The following is a 14,794-nucleotide window of genomic DNA, read 5'->3' as shown; positions in this document are numbered from 1 at the left end:
AATATTGTTTTGACGTTAAAAACAGTTGGTGTTGATATTGCAATAATAAAAATAAAACATATTTAAGCTAAGAATGTAATTGGCATAACAACAAAAAGGATATTATATTGCTAGAAATGTACTCCTTGTTTTTATTTTATCCCAGAATGCATTTTCAGTTCAATATTAATTGGGCACAAGTATGATTTATAAATAAACGATACAGAAATCAAGTAAAGATTAACAAAAGGAAAGAGATTTACTTCAATGATAGCAAAATGGTAGAGCAGAACAGAACACAACACGATTTTTTTATAAATACTTGTACAGCGTACTACATTGTCTACAATACGCAAATTTCGTCATATATTGTGTCAATGCCTTTTTAAATTATATCAAATAAACACATGTTGTACTACGATAAGAAACCAAACATCTTTCGACCATTACCGGACATACCACGTGACCTAGCATATTGCTTCTCGCTGCTGTAAATCTAATTTCTCCTGTTCAATTGCACGCTTTTATCACGAATCTTCACGAAACACTAGATGTAAGTAGGTTTGGTTTTGTTTGTTACGTGGGTCGGATGATGACGTCACAGTCTGGAATCCATTAGCACTTTCTGGAAGACTCCTGCGTGAGGATCGAGCAAACATTACTCGAACACTTCGTCGAAACTTTCTCGACATGAAGCAGTAAAATATTGGATTGATGCAAGCCTGAATATAAGGCAACCAGTCGACAAATACCTGAAATTAAACATTAACTACACATTAGAATTATTCATTAATAATTCACTTTCTAAGTTTTATTTAATAATCGAATAGATGAAGTTTTTGCGCGCGTACTGTATGTATATTTTCAGAAAGTAACTCTGACGAGGGATTTTTCGGAAATACAAAACATGAGCATACACCAAAACAATCATCTAACAGCAATGCTCTTTATGGATTGTTTTTTCTTACACAACCTTTTTGTTTGTTTCTTTTATGTTATGATTTAGACGCTTCGATCTCACGTCTTAGGAAACTTCTAAAGCGTTTCTTGACATGGTGATTGCATATATCACTAAAGAACCAGAACTGATCTATCCGGGATTACAGGCATTTTTATGCAAGAGAAAACGATTTGTTATTGTCTTTAACACGTGCATGTGAAAATCGTTTTATCATGCGCAGATATGTTTGCATGTACCATATTGTATACAGATAATACAGAAATAAGCTAAACTTATATAATGCCTTGCTCATTAAAAATGTTAAAAATTATAATAAGGAAAATTAACGCTTAGTCAGGTTGTATGTAAATAATAATTTTGTGAAATATTCTGGAAAAAAATAACAACAATAACTTTCAGTTTATTAGCAAGGATCGGTTTCAAATGACGTATATAAATGGAACTTATATAACTTAAAGTTACCGTGCTTAACAAATCAATTGTTAAAAAAAACAAAGTTATAATTTCCTTCCTTTTTCGTGGAATATTATCAAATAACAGCATTTAAAACTATGCTTAGGAGTGAAAATATCAACTTTAGAGGGATGCAAATTTTAGCACCAAAATTGAGTTTTACCGATAATTCATCTGAAATCACCAATATTATAATTATACTACTCTTTGATACCGAAGTTGCAGAGAGTCAACAAAATAGAGTGAAAATTGCTACAATATTTATTCGCCAACAGGAACTCCTACATAAGCTGACGGATATTATAATCTTTTTGATTTAATATGGAACATCACGGCAGCCGATCAGTCGCGAACTGACTACAAGCGAATGAGACTGGTCTCTGAGTGTGAGGGTGATTTTTATCAAAGTGTCATGAAACCATTTATATCATGAAACTACCTCTCAAACACTGAGACTGTTTTTAAATCAAGATTAATTCACATTGGTTCTGTTTACACTTTCGACCTCAGTTATGGCGACCACTGTAATTTGGTATTAGGCGGTTAACATGCGTTTCTCTATGGGATCTATTGAAAAAAAAACGATCTTATATAGAGGTAAAAACAAATATCTTATATTCCATCAACTTACCTTAATGGCATACGCAGATTCCGAAAATAATATATCTAACTGAAGCTTTTGGATAATTCTTAGCGTCAGTTTTGGACCCCAACTAAGCAAGAACGCCACAACGATAATCAGCAACAGTTTAATGACCTGGAATATAATTGAACATCGTGTTTATTTAAAAACGATGATGTTTTTATCTGCATCCTTAACATTTTAAAATTGATACTATATAATCAATGCTTGTACACTTCATTTTGATATTAAATTTACCTTTCATGAACTCAACGGAACAAGAGTTGGTCATCTTTGATAACACTTTACGTAACTGAGGAATCGGACCCATAAACAAGCTAGTTTACAATAACCTTAATGTTACATTTTGGTATCATCCAAAAGGCATTTGCTTGGTGGTTACTTCTATGTTAAATTAACTAGAGCTGTCACTGGAAATGATTAAAAGAAAACAACATAAAACCCAATTGAGTGATGTATGCTACTGATTGTTGTATGTCGGTGAAAAGGCTAAGTTACATAAGTATTATTATAAAGACTATAATATCGTTGAAAAAATGCATGAAATTATCTTTTTGCTATTTAAATTATCACATTTTTTTTTTTAGTTAGTTGACTGTTAGGTTATTGTTGCCTTATTTATGGTAGGATAATTATTGGTAATGCACGTTTGCTAAAAAAATCATAATTTTGAAGAAAATAGCTAAACAAGTAATGGAGCCATGGGAAAAAGTTGACTTGTATCAGTAAAAGGTTAGTATAAATTTAACCAATGGGCACTAACTCTAAAACACACAATGTATTAAATAATGTTCTATTTTTTCAAAGTTTGAATTCAATACATTAAAAAGAAATGGAGTTACTGATAGAAGTTAACATTAAGTAGAAAACTTCTTAAAATACACAAAATCAGGCAATAACTCTAACAATACCAAACATAAAAAAAATGTTTTTGTACAGCTTAGTGAAATAAAAGAATAAGAATAAAAAATCAAAAGGGCCAAAGCTCTGAAAATAGCGCATTCAATATATGTTTTTTTTTCTTTTGCACAGCAGTTCTCTTGAATACATGTAATATGTGCACGATGTTTCGAATCAATACCTCGAACACATAAGGAGTTATGGAGAACAACATACTAGTCCCGATGTTCATGGATGGTAGGAAGGACTGAACGATGAACGGACGGACGGGATCAGTTGATCCCTATATAGCCCACACGACCTAGTGATTTGAGTTTCAAAGTATAAACATGATCGAAGAGCATTAACTTTGATATTACCATACCCACAATCACGTTTAGTTTACACTGCACTTTTACCTAACCAAGTTAATAAGTGTTTGAGAGTTGAAGTCAATACCTCAAAAACATGACGCATATAAACTTGTCCCGATGGTTAAGAGATACCTAAAGGTTCTTTTTACATAAAGTAATATCAGTCTGTATATTTGCTTTTAATTACAACTAATTATGAACGTTATATGAACGTTTTTGCAATCAGTGTGGAAAATTACTTTCAGAATATCTTTACTTTTTTTCTGCATACAAATCCCTTTCAAATGATACCAAAACAGTGTTGGGCCACAAGGCATTTAAAAAAAACATTAAACCCTTTAATAACTTTAAAGGCATGGTATTGTTTTAATATATCAAAATTGTTTATTTTTTTATCTTGTATTGAATATTTCAAGACATGGTCTTTACTTTCTAACAACAATTCCAATTGCAATTTTTATAACGAAAACACTACCTGACGTCTGCTAGCTAGAACTTTAGATTTATGGCTGGTGATGGCTCGCTTTAGGAGTCTGGGAACAGTAGGGTTGTTCATTCTAAGACTACATGTTTCAATCCTTGTCAGAAACAATGCGTCACACGCCCTATGAATATAAATCAAGATAAATGCTCAAAAAACTTAGAGCAAACGAAATACACCACGTTTCGGCTGTATGAGTGGGACTTATTACGCTGTGTTTACTAAATTTTGAGAAAAAAAGAATATCACGCCAGCTTGAAGCCCCCTCTTTTTTCAGTGGAAACTGAAACAACATTCCAGTAAGAAAGGGAAAATTTCACTTAAGTCTGTTTGTGACAAATGCAAGGTCATAACTCAAAAGAAATAGTGCAGTTTGGTTGTTTACCATTGAGTATTGTAAAGATTGACGGAGACATTCTCAAGAAAGAGAGCAGTCAGTGTGACTTTGGTGAGATTAGGAATATTTAATAACCATTTCTCGAGAATGGATAGTGTGATGTTGTTGTGTATTTACTTTTACGACATACTATGTCCCATAATCATCGTAACAAGCACGGTGAAAATGTTTAAAAATGCTCAAGTTAGTGTAAATACATTGTGACTGGTCAAATTTCGACAATTGATAGGGCCGAATATCACAAAAAATATGTTGTATCCTATATCAGTTTTTAAAACTTGTGTGAAATGTAAAAGAGAAAAAAGATATACAATCTTATTGCTTCATATTGTTATTTATAACTGTATCATTCAATGTTGATAGTTATTATACGCAATCTAATTACGGTCATTGACTAGGCATATAACAGTATATTTGTTTGCCCTCGAACATCATTTGTTTTTATAATACTGAGTAATATGTTTATTAGGAATGATACATTAGGTCATCCGCGTTAAAATGACAGAACATTATAAATTTAAAAGCACTGCTGTTAGTATGTGAAAAAGAAGTTGATCAAATATTTATATGTTTCTTGATATATTTTGGACCTCACTGTATATATTAAATTCAGTCCATAAATTATGACCTCAAATGTAGAAGGCAAGCTCGCTAAAGGTTGGATAAGAAATGCTCGTAAAATTTCAATTTGTTCTCTTTTTGTAACGATTCACTTAGAAATAAGTAATAGAGCTGACATGGAATTGTGACGTTACAGTCGTCGACGCTGGACAACATGATTTCAACGTAGGCGACATAAAAAGCAGCATATTTGACAAATTTAAATAAGCTGTTCCACTATTAAAAAATGCTTAAAGTGTTGAATTCTTATTAACAGATAATTTTATAGTAATATGTAAAATTATGTTTGCTAATAGTTTCACAACAGTGTTTGTAGTTCCATAGAGCAATGTTTTGTACTAACTTAGCTACTTTTAAATTAATTTATTATCTTCCCCAAATCATATTAATGATGGCGTTGCTGTCGAGTAGGTTTTTGTTCCGGATAACCTTGCGTCTTGTTGTTTCCACCCGCGATAGTGTTGTTCCTCCAAGCGAGTGAGAGTTAAACATTTAAAGTGTAAAAAAAGCCCGAAGCAGCTGGTTTTGTACATTGTGTTGTTAATGCCAAGAATTCTGTGTTGCTTTATATATTTATCATTACAATTTTCTACTAAAAAAGACTTTGGTTAAAACATTTTAAACAAAATAATCATACTTACACTGTTATTTGCATAATATTTCAGTGAAAAGCTAGTGTTATATTACGAAGAAAAGTGACACCACAATTAGTATTGACACATAAAATCGGCGATTTCTTAATATACAACATTGATATATTTTCTTTGAAAATGCTTGATTCACATTTGTTTTACAAACAGGAGCTTAATTCTGTTCATGTGGTTTTAGTTCTTAAATGTTCAGAATTTCTCCAGACTCAGTCCAAAATCCCTTAAAAATGTGTCGTCTATAAAGAGCTTAGCTCCTTCAACTTATCAACCGAATGAGTGATTCCTTTGGTATTTCCGATCAATTTTCCCAAAGCACCGTGGTTTTATCAAACAATATCTTAGCATTGACCGTAGTAATTTGTGCACTTTTTTCTCTACTTATTTAATCCTAAGTAGTACTGGGATTTTAAACATTCAATGGGTAAAATCATTCCGGAGACTGTGTTGTTTCTCTTTGTTCATGAAACGAGGTCAAAAGGTTTTCATGGTCTAAACACGACGAGACGCATGCAATAAAATAGTTCTTTATTTCCCTAGTTAATAAAAACACTTAAATTGCAATCCCCGCAATGTCTTGATATGGGTTACAGTGTCTAATGTATTATGTATTAGTTTTAAAAAAACACCGACGAGCCCGAATTAAGTATGGTTTTGTTCAACTAATCCTGTTTGTGGTTCGTCAAATCCGAATGCGTCTTAGTATTTAGTTAGGGATAGCAATCTTTGTTGTCATACAGAGCGAATTTTCAATTTCGGACAGAAAGTTGCTAATATGATTAACAAGAAAGGGGAAGCGAGTTGACATTTACATATCATTTCCTTTTCAAGATAAGACAATTACATTTCATGGTATCAAATTTATTTGCGGACGAAAATTCTAATTTAGATATACCACGACGGACTTTGCATTAACGACAAATTCTAGACCTGAACAGTTTGCACTTTAGCTAACAGGTAACCTTCAGTAAAGTGTTCTAGCCACTAAATCTGCTTTGATTAGTAGATTTGTTTATATCAGGATTATAGAAATACTCTACTGGTTGCTTACAATATCTCTTTAAAGTTATTTTCACTGCACTTACCTATAAACATAAACACAAACATTTGAATGTTGATTATTTTCGCTGTAATTTTCACAAATTTCGATGTATTCATTACCTATTATCTAAGTGCTTCTTAACACCAGTTGCATTTAACGATGTTTCATTGACGAAGCGTCAAACATTTTGCCGATTTCATATATATTACATAGTAATAAACCAAGTGTATATACATACATATCCTCTTTTTAAGCCTGATTCAGTTAGACAAGATAGTTAAACAAAGAACACTGGCAACAGCAGTCCATGAAGCAGTTATTTCCATTTTGCAGTAAAAAAAATTTCACGCAAATCACATGGTGATAGTGGAAATTATTTGCCGTCGTAAAAAAGAGTTAAAACAATCTTGCATTTAAGACATTTATTTTTATTTAACTCCAAAATAAGCGCTAGATAAATCAACTTCAATACATTTAAAAATACTTTTTATGTTCTAGTTTATGTGTAAGTGATGGCACAGATGTTCTCTGTTTGTCAAGGGAGATCACTGCAAAGAATAACGACTTTAAAGACTAACTCACCTGTCTGGAGGAGTGATTTTGACCAATTGTTTAGTGCTGACCCACAAAACATGGATGACGCGAGAGTAGCACACAATCATGATGATCGTGGGTGCCATGAACATTATCAAGAATTGATAGCAGGCAAAGGCCAACCGGTAGTTGTCAGCAACGCCATGGTCCGAGCAGAATATCATGTCCACACTGGATTGGTTGTTGTAAAATACGGACAACTCTGTTGACTGAAAAAAAAACACCTTTATTTGGAACATATTTTTTTACTTTGTCAAACATACCTACACTGTCTTTAAAATCCTGAGACAGTAGGCAGTGATATATTTCTTATTAATTCTCGTAGAAATATACATTGTTTTCATCCACAGCGTACTTATGTATTATCTGATTTGCCGAAGGGTTGAATATATTTTGATATATCTCCAGTAGAAAATATTCACATTTGTCTTGTCCTCTGTTAAACACGCAATGAGTTAGGACGTCAGGGCAAGCGGCAACATTACCTAGAAGCGCTTAATGGAATTTTCCCGCCTACTCACTGCGTTGATGCACCATAAACGCAAGAAGCATGCGACCAATCCTTAAATAATTAAGTCTTAACGTCCTGTACTAACATGAACGGCCTTTCGGCAATTACATTTGTTTTCCGATCAACTCAACATTTTTGGATATGTTCGGATCGCAAATCATTGCGTATTAATAACCCGCAGTTGAAAATTGTTAATCTTAATATTTTTCAAATTGTGACAGCAGGGCCACGATAAAACATTAATCAACATGTTAAAAAGTGTTATTTTATGATGTGTTAAATGTATTGTTGTCATAAGCGTTTCCATTTTACGTTAAAAGATACGTTAACGTAGCAACTAAAACGTGATTGAATTTTTACCGCTGTATTATGACGTCATATGATGAACTGTTTCAGGTGACGTTCGGATCGTTAAAGAATTTAAAAAATGGGTGAGAAAGAATACTGTAAGTTTTGTTTTCAAATGAAATTAAGTAATGAATTGCGTGATTGATGCCATTTTCAGGGTATGAACGAAGTTTAGTGAAGTCAAATTATTACCAAAAAATCTTCAAGAAATGGGAAAAGCATAAACATTTGGACATGGTATCTTGCAGACTAGCAAAAGACTTTGTTCCTTAGATCCACGCTACCGAAAACAAATTCAAAATGGCCGCCATGCACGAACAATTTTACTAAAATCTTTAAGTGTATGACCAATTAAAGTACAAATATTCCTTACGAATATTTACCCACATTAAATGATAATATAATTGATAATTTTATTAATAAATATTACCAGTTCTCTCCCCTTGTTACAAATGTGTCATTTGCAAGATCACATTGGGATCAAAACATAAGGAGAGAAAATGCATATTTCCACTACTAAGTTGTGAATGTACGCCTCAAACTTGCTGCCCCGGTTCAGTATTCGAAGAGGTAAGTTACAACATTGATGAAAACACTAATCTATTCATAACAGAAGCTAGATAATTATACGTGTTACGGTGTAGAGGCACATGATTTTGGGACAATCTATTTATGTAGTGGAAAATTGAGCAACACTTAACACATATGTACTGTTAAAATCTTACTCAGCCAGCTATTGAACGATTTAACAAAACATTTTAAAAAATAACACATTTGAAATAGTCATAATTATTTTGAATTCCAGCGTTATCCCAACATCTAGAAACTAAATTTTAGAATGTACACATGTAGATTTAAGCGCCCTCATTTCGTTGTATGTAGCCAAATCAATAGTAATGGTGTCATTATTAGGGTATGAACGCAGTCAAAATTAAAATTAATCGCCTTAACCTGTGCTAGGTGGACGTTGACAGTAATGCCTTTATTATTTCTTTTATTCAAACTAAAACTTCATTTTCATGTTTTTGAGAATAACTGTGCACTCTCCCCCCGAAGAATCCCCTTGCTTGACTGTAAATAAAAAAAATGTCGCTGATATTTTATTAGTGGTCTCTGACTAAAAATTGTTTATTGTTCAAGAACAGTACAGCTTACACTATGGCACTGTTTTATAAGACATCGACACCTGAGTTGGAAATAAAAATAAAAAAGTACTGCTTTTTGTCCAGAATTGCTTCAACAACACCGTGTCAATGACGACTGCCATTGAACGTCGCAGGTCTTTGACATACGGCGAGGTTTTAGTCTTAAAAGTAAAACGTACATTGACATTTCATCCAGAAACCTTTCAAGAGTTTAACATTACTAAAAGATTTAGTGCTCCTGTTTAATGCTGAACTAAGATATACGAGCATCCAATTTAGAAACACTCATTCGTTTCACGGAGTAAAAGCATACCTCACTTACTTTGTCGAGTGGCCAGTAATTCAAAAAAGCATCTAGAATTATGGCGAAAATGTTGAATATTATATTTCAATAATCTTTCTACAAAAAATCCTGTTATTTGTTTAATTTAGTTGTCAGACAAAAATGTGGACCTTGAACTGTCTTTGACATTGTGTAAAGATACATGTATGATTTCTATGAAAGCTTTCAGTTCGGCGCTATACCGGAAACACTTCATAATTGTTAGGTTTGCATAACCTTACCAAAAGAGGTAAAACAAATTGTACGTTTTCTGAAATATTTTGAAGATGAGTTTTGATGACAAAACTAGGGTAAAAAACTGTCCTTGAATTTTGAATAAAAAAATATTATTTATTATATACTTCTAAAACAAATGTTCGTCATTATCGCTGTATGCGCATTCTAGTGGAGTAGAGAGTAAGTGAATCCAACAAGATGATTTGTAGGTCAGACCCCAAATCTAATTCTAACATAGGTAACATGTCTTAACTGGTGTCTACATAACATCCGGTAGAAGACGAACAATATTTTCTTTCAGTTAGGTCTAAGAAACCAGTACCCGTTGTGGTATTTGGTTAGCACCATCTACGTCCCGCCTACTTCCGCTACTGGATGCTATTTAAACCTAAAGCATTATCTATTCCTATACAGGACATACTCTAGCATAATACAAGAGAGAAACTATTTTTACAATCAATATATGAACTAAACTTAAGTGACATAGACTAAGCCGAATTCATACAAACTAAACAGAACTACAATGATATGAACTAAACATAACTGATTTAAACTAAATCCAATCGACCTTAAACTGATAAACAACAACATACATTGACGTATGAAACCTAACTTATTGTATATTACTAAACATATAGTATATAAACTGCACTGAATTTGTATAATCTAAACTTAATTGATATAAATGAATTCTAAAACAAATAAAACTGTTATCCTAAACTAAATTGCTTAGGTAACATTGTACTCACCATGATGATGAAAGCCGGAGAAGACAGCAGAGTGGCCAGCAGCCACACCAGCGGTATAATGCGCCGCATGTTTCCGAACGTGCAGTAATACCGGGACCTCATTGGGTGCACGATAGCCACATACCTGAAGTAAAAGAAAACATGCTAATATCTCCAGCTAGCTGTCCGGACCTGGGCTTGGATTAGAAATATTCATAGTGATACAAAAGGAGCCAGACATATATAATATGTTAGTTTAATGGCCATCATATCAAAAACATATAACCAATTAGAAACACGTGAACACGTGTATTCCTTCCAATTATATCTGTGTGTCGTGGCTATGAAATTTCATTATCTGAAAAAAACATGAAAGCTTTCATTTTAAACGTTGAGATACCTTATTTTAAAGAACTAGAAAAAAATGTAAATGTAAATGAAAATCTATAATTTCAAAATAAAAATTGAATTAAAATCTTATTAAAAGTAAACAGTAACAAAATAAATACAGTTGCTCTTCATTCTACTATTTGGTTTACACAGTTTGTTCTTCTTTGTTTATGTAGCTAAATATCGAAGTATAAATTATATGCACGTTTACCTTCTACATTGATTTTGTTGAATGTCAAATATCAAAATATATCAAATGTCAAATATTTGACATGTAAATTGTGCTCCCAATTAACCCGATATTGTCTTTCTTTCATTTTTTTTCCATAATATTTTTGGACGTGACCTTTATCAAATACTGTTTTAAAATAATGTACAAAATAAAAGCAGCAAGTTACCAAAAACATCAGTTACCAATCTTAACCATTATTTATTTATTATCAGTGTTAACGCGAATGCCTTGGCCAACTTGGCTACCTATTTGTGTCGACTTAATGGTTTCATTAGCTCTGACCTCTAAACCATTGATTGAAAAAAGCCCGATATCGGTAAAAAACTAATAATTTACACTCACTTCTAAGCGCGCTTTCGGCAAGAACCGGTGAATTCCGCCAGTTTTACGATCAGCTAGAATTGGTAAATCCGTTCATTTCGTCGTAAGTAAGTAACAATAAACTAGTATAAATACTTTATTAGTTTAAGTGTTATAAATGTTTTTACATTGCGATTTAATTTCATTGTTTTCCCAATATATCATACCCAAGTTCCCACGTACTCAACTTTCTTGTTTTTATGTAATAGAACAGGTTGCAAAAATGTTTTAATTAAATGTAAACCGTAAAAATCCTTCAAAATTCGGCATATACCGACTTAATGGTTTCGTAAGTAAAGTAGGAATGAACTTTATCCAATGCAGAAATAATGTTAAGTATGTATAAGTGTTTTGTTATGTGTTTTAATTGCAAATTTATTTTCGTTTTGTTCGCAATATATCAATCCCAAGTAAACGCAATCTTAACCTTATTCATTCATGTATAAGAAGACGTTATAAACATGTTTCAATTAAATGTTAACCGTAAAAACCGTTAAAAATGCGGTGTTAAGTGGAATAACAAATTTTGTTTCCAGCAAAGTCTCTTATCCACTAATTAAATTTCTTTCGAGCCATTGCAATTATTTCCAGACGGGCAATCCTTCATCAGAAATGAATACACTCAGAGTAAAAATCTACAAATGGAAAAATATATCTTCTGAGCAGAATTTAAGAAAATTAAAATGGCACAATCTCGGAATTGTCATCATGCTGTTTTCATGTCATTTGGTATTGAATCACAATTATCATGTGATAAATTTCTTAAGGCAATATATTTTTATAGCAATCTGGTTTTTAAATTTGCACATATATGCACTTCTTACTTCGTAAGTCATGATATTATCCTAGCTCTAGGCAAATGAAAACGTCATTACTTTTAACTCAATCTGTTTTACCCTTTTGAGATTTTTATTTGCATATCAAAAGACTGAAGTATTAAATGATGTCGACTTCATATTCTGTTTAAAGCTTTTGCTGTAGTTATTGTAGACCTCTTTATGAGAACATCATTTCCATTACACGATAAAAATGGTTTATATTTTGTCAAACGACATCCCCGCGATATGTTAAGGCCACAGATATGCATCTTTATCGACATTCATGAATGTCTTGAAATAACAACTAAACTCCTTCGATACTTATTTTACACACAGTTTGTGTAACCTTGGTCAAACGATCAATCCGATCCCAGGACAAATCTATTGGAGTTGGACTTATTATTTCGATAGTAAATTTATACTTAAACATTTAAATTAAAACATTAAATTAAGGTATTTCGGTTAAATATTTAGTCTCATTTGTGAAATAACAACAGTGAATATATTTCACTGCAAACTAAGGAGTAAAGATATCAACTTTAAGGAATAGCTTTGAAATCCATTGGAGTGATATTTTTATCTAAACTGATTACCCCACTTTTGAAAGTACAAATTATGTCAAAAAATAGAATGTGGTAGTAAATATAGTTTGTATATGTTTAGATAAAGATAACATTTTTGGAAATGATCATAACTTGCCGTTTATTAGGTAAATTGTCATCTTACTTTAAAATGTTTTCTTGATGCTGAATGGTCAAATTACACAATGATTTTGGCAAATACCTATTATAATCTTTAACCATTTATACTAAGTACAGTCGAACCCCGTTGACTCGAAGTCGTTTGGCTCGAAGACCTCGTTTGGATGTTAAGGTCCCATTTCTTTATACGGAAGGAAAGAATTCCCGCTATGCTCGAAGTATCCGAGACTCGAGGTATTTTCGCCGGTCGCTAGGAGTTCGAGCCAATAGCGTTCGACTGTATGTTGAATTTTCAATTTCGTACGAATAGTGTAAGGAACGTCAGAACGCTTGAATATTGTCGTACATATTTCAAATCCACTTAAAAAGATGTCTTAGTAAATCCGCATACAGTCTTCAAATCGTACGTTTCCGCCTCGTAATTAGTCACGTTAACTCAGACATTTGTGATGGAGTACGGTACTATCCAGCATTGTATAGTGTGACAGGAGTATTAAATGCAAGGTCAAAGATTCATTTGAAGGCGTCATCGGAAGTAACCATGTCTCGTGGTCTCATAAAAACATGGCATCAATCGAAGTGGTATCGCTTCTTGGTCGTAAATACATTGTATGTACATATTTGATCAAACCACTTTTCAGATAACAGTTCAAGCGATTGTAATTTTCTAAAATACATTTCTATGTAATATCTACACTTTATATAAAAATACTTTTGGCAATTGAGATTACGATAACAATATATTTTGCTAACTTGTTAACCTGATCCCTACCTCTATAGCGCCTATAAAGGGATTGCAGATACGTTAAATGTGCAATTATTTTAAAACTATTTCAATAACCCTTAATATGATGGATACACTAATACATTAAAACCATTCAGGATTGATCGCATTTGGCGTGTGCACATTTTTTTAAACGTTAGAGGGCACGTTATCAAATAAAATTAAGCGCGCTAGCGTATCTTGAGAGCAAACATGGCATCATGGACCAACAAAACATTGCCAGTGATTTTTTAACATTACATTTTGAATCATTATCAATTATGTTAAATACATATAAAACTCCGTTTAAAGCTGTTTAATAGTTTTGAAGAAAGGTTATCGACAACAAATGTTTGTATTAAAATACAGCAGATAACGTCGAAAACCTTTGATTAAATAACGTAGAACTAATCAAGAACGCCATATCGAAATTAACAATGATGTTTAGCCGTTGTTGAGTTATACAATATGACTTTGAAGTCAAATTTTCTGTTCACGAAATACTAGGCTTATGTAAATATTTTGTAGATACTCACCTTTCCATACTAACAATCGTAAGGTTTAGGACAGTTAGCACAGCAGTCACCATCTCTATAAAGCCATAAAACTTGCACAAAAACGAGCCCAGTTGCCAATGGTCAATAAAATGTCGACTCAACTCATAAGGTACACACACTACCAAAAACAGTACATCCGAAGTCGCTAAACTCAGCAAAAATATCGTTGTATTTGTTCGGTGTTTAATATCTCCAACAATGGCACATATCACTAATCCGTTTCCAATCACACCTACGATAAAAGCTATACCGTACATTATCACCGTCGGAATGTAGTCCGCCTCTTCCAGCCACGGTTTTCTTAGTCTTGACAAATCGCCGACGTAGTAAAACCGGTTATCGTCGGCGTATTCTGATTCGTCATACATTGTCGAAATGTACGAGTAGAATTCATCGTGAGCTAAATAGTCGGAGTCTAAACCGAAAGTATCATCAACTGTAAACGACGTTTTGTTAGTTTCTGTCATCATAATTTCGATAAATTACAAACATACTACATTCATTTTATCCAAGGAGTGAAATATGTATTTAGAAAATAGAAATCTTCATTCTATCAAGGTTTCATACACTTATAAAAAAGCAACTGAAGTCGCCTGACTGATTTTGTAAAC

At 32.7% G+C, this 14,794-nt stretch overlaps 1 protein-coding gene across 1 annotated transcript; it reads right to left on the bottom strand.

The window, feature by feature from the left end:
• Positions 1 to 506: 506 nt before the first annotated feature.
• LOC128215217 (QRFP-like peptide receptor) lies at positions 507 to 14,551 on the bottom strand. Its single transcript, XM_052921924.1, has 6 exons — positions 14,163 to 14,551; positions 10,384 to 10,507; positions 7,060 to 7,280; positions 3,765 to 3,894; positions 2,025 to 2,150; positions 507 to 731 (listed from the first exon to the last, which is right to left on the bottom strand). The coding sequence occupies exons 1-6, from the start codon at positions 14,549 to 14,551 to the stop codon at positions 507 to 509; spliced, it is 1,215 nt and encodes a 404-aa protein (XP_052777884.1).
• Positions 14,552 to 14,794: the final 243 nt, after the last annotated feature.

The sequence above is a fragment of the Mya arenaria genome, chromosome 13 (assembly GCF_026914265.1).
Source record: "Mya arenaria isolate MELC-2E11 chromosome 13, ASM2691426v1".
Taxonomy (NCBI): domain Eukaryota; kingdom Metazoa; phylum Mollusca; class Bivalvia; order Myida; family Myidae; genus Mya; species Mya arenaria.
Note: the sequence above shows the minus strand (reverse complement) of the source record. Positions and strands in the feature narration are given on the sequence as shown.

Excerpts from the sequence above, each read along its gene's own strand:
- LOC128215217 (XM_052921924.1), bottom strand. The coding sequence starts at position 14,551 with ATGTATGACGAATCAGAATACGCCGACGATAACCGGTTTTACTACGTC. Across the intron at positions 2,151-3,764 it reads TTCTAGCTAGCAGACGTCAG|GTCATTAAACTGTTGCTGAT; the intron begins GTAGTGTTTTCG and ends ATTATATTCCAG. Across the intron at positions 732-2,024 it reads AATCTGCGTATGCCATTAAG|GTATTTGTCGACTGGTTGCC; the intron begins GTAAGTTGATGG and ends GTTTAATTTCAG.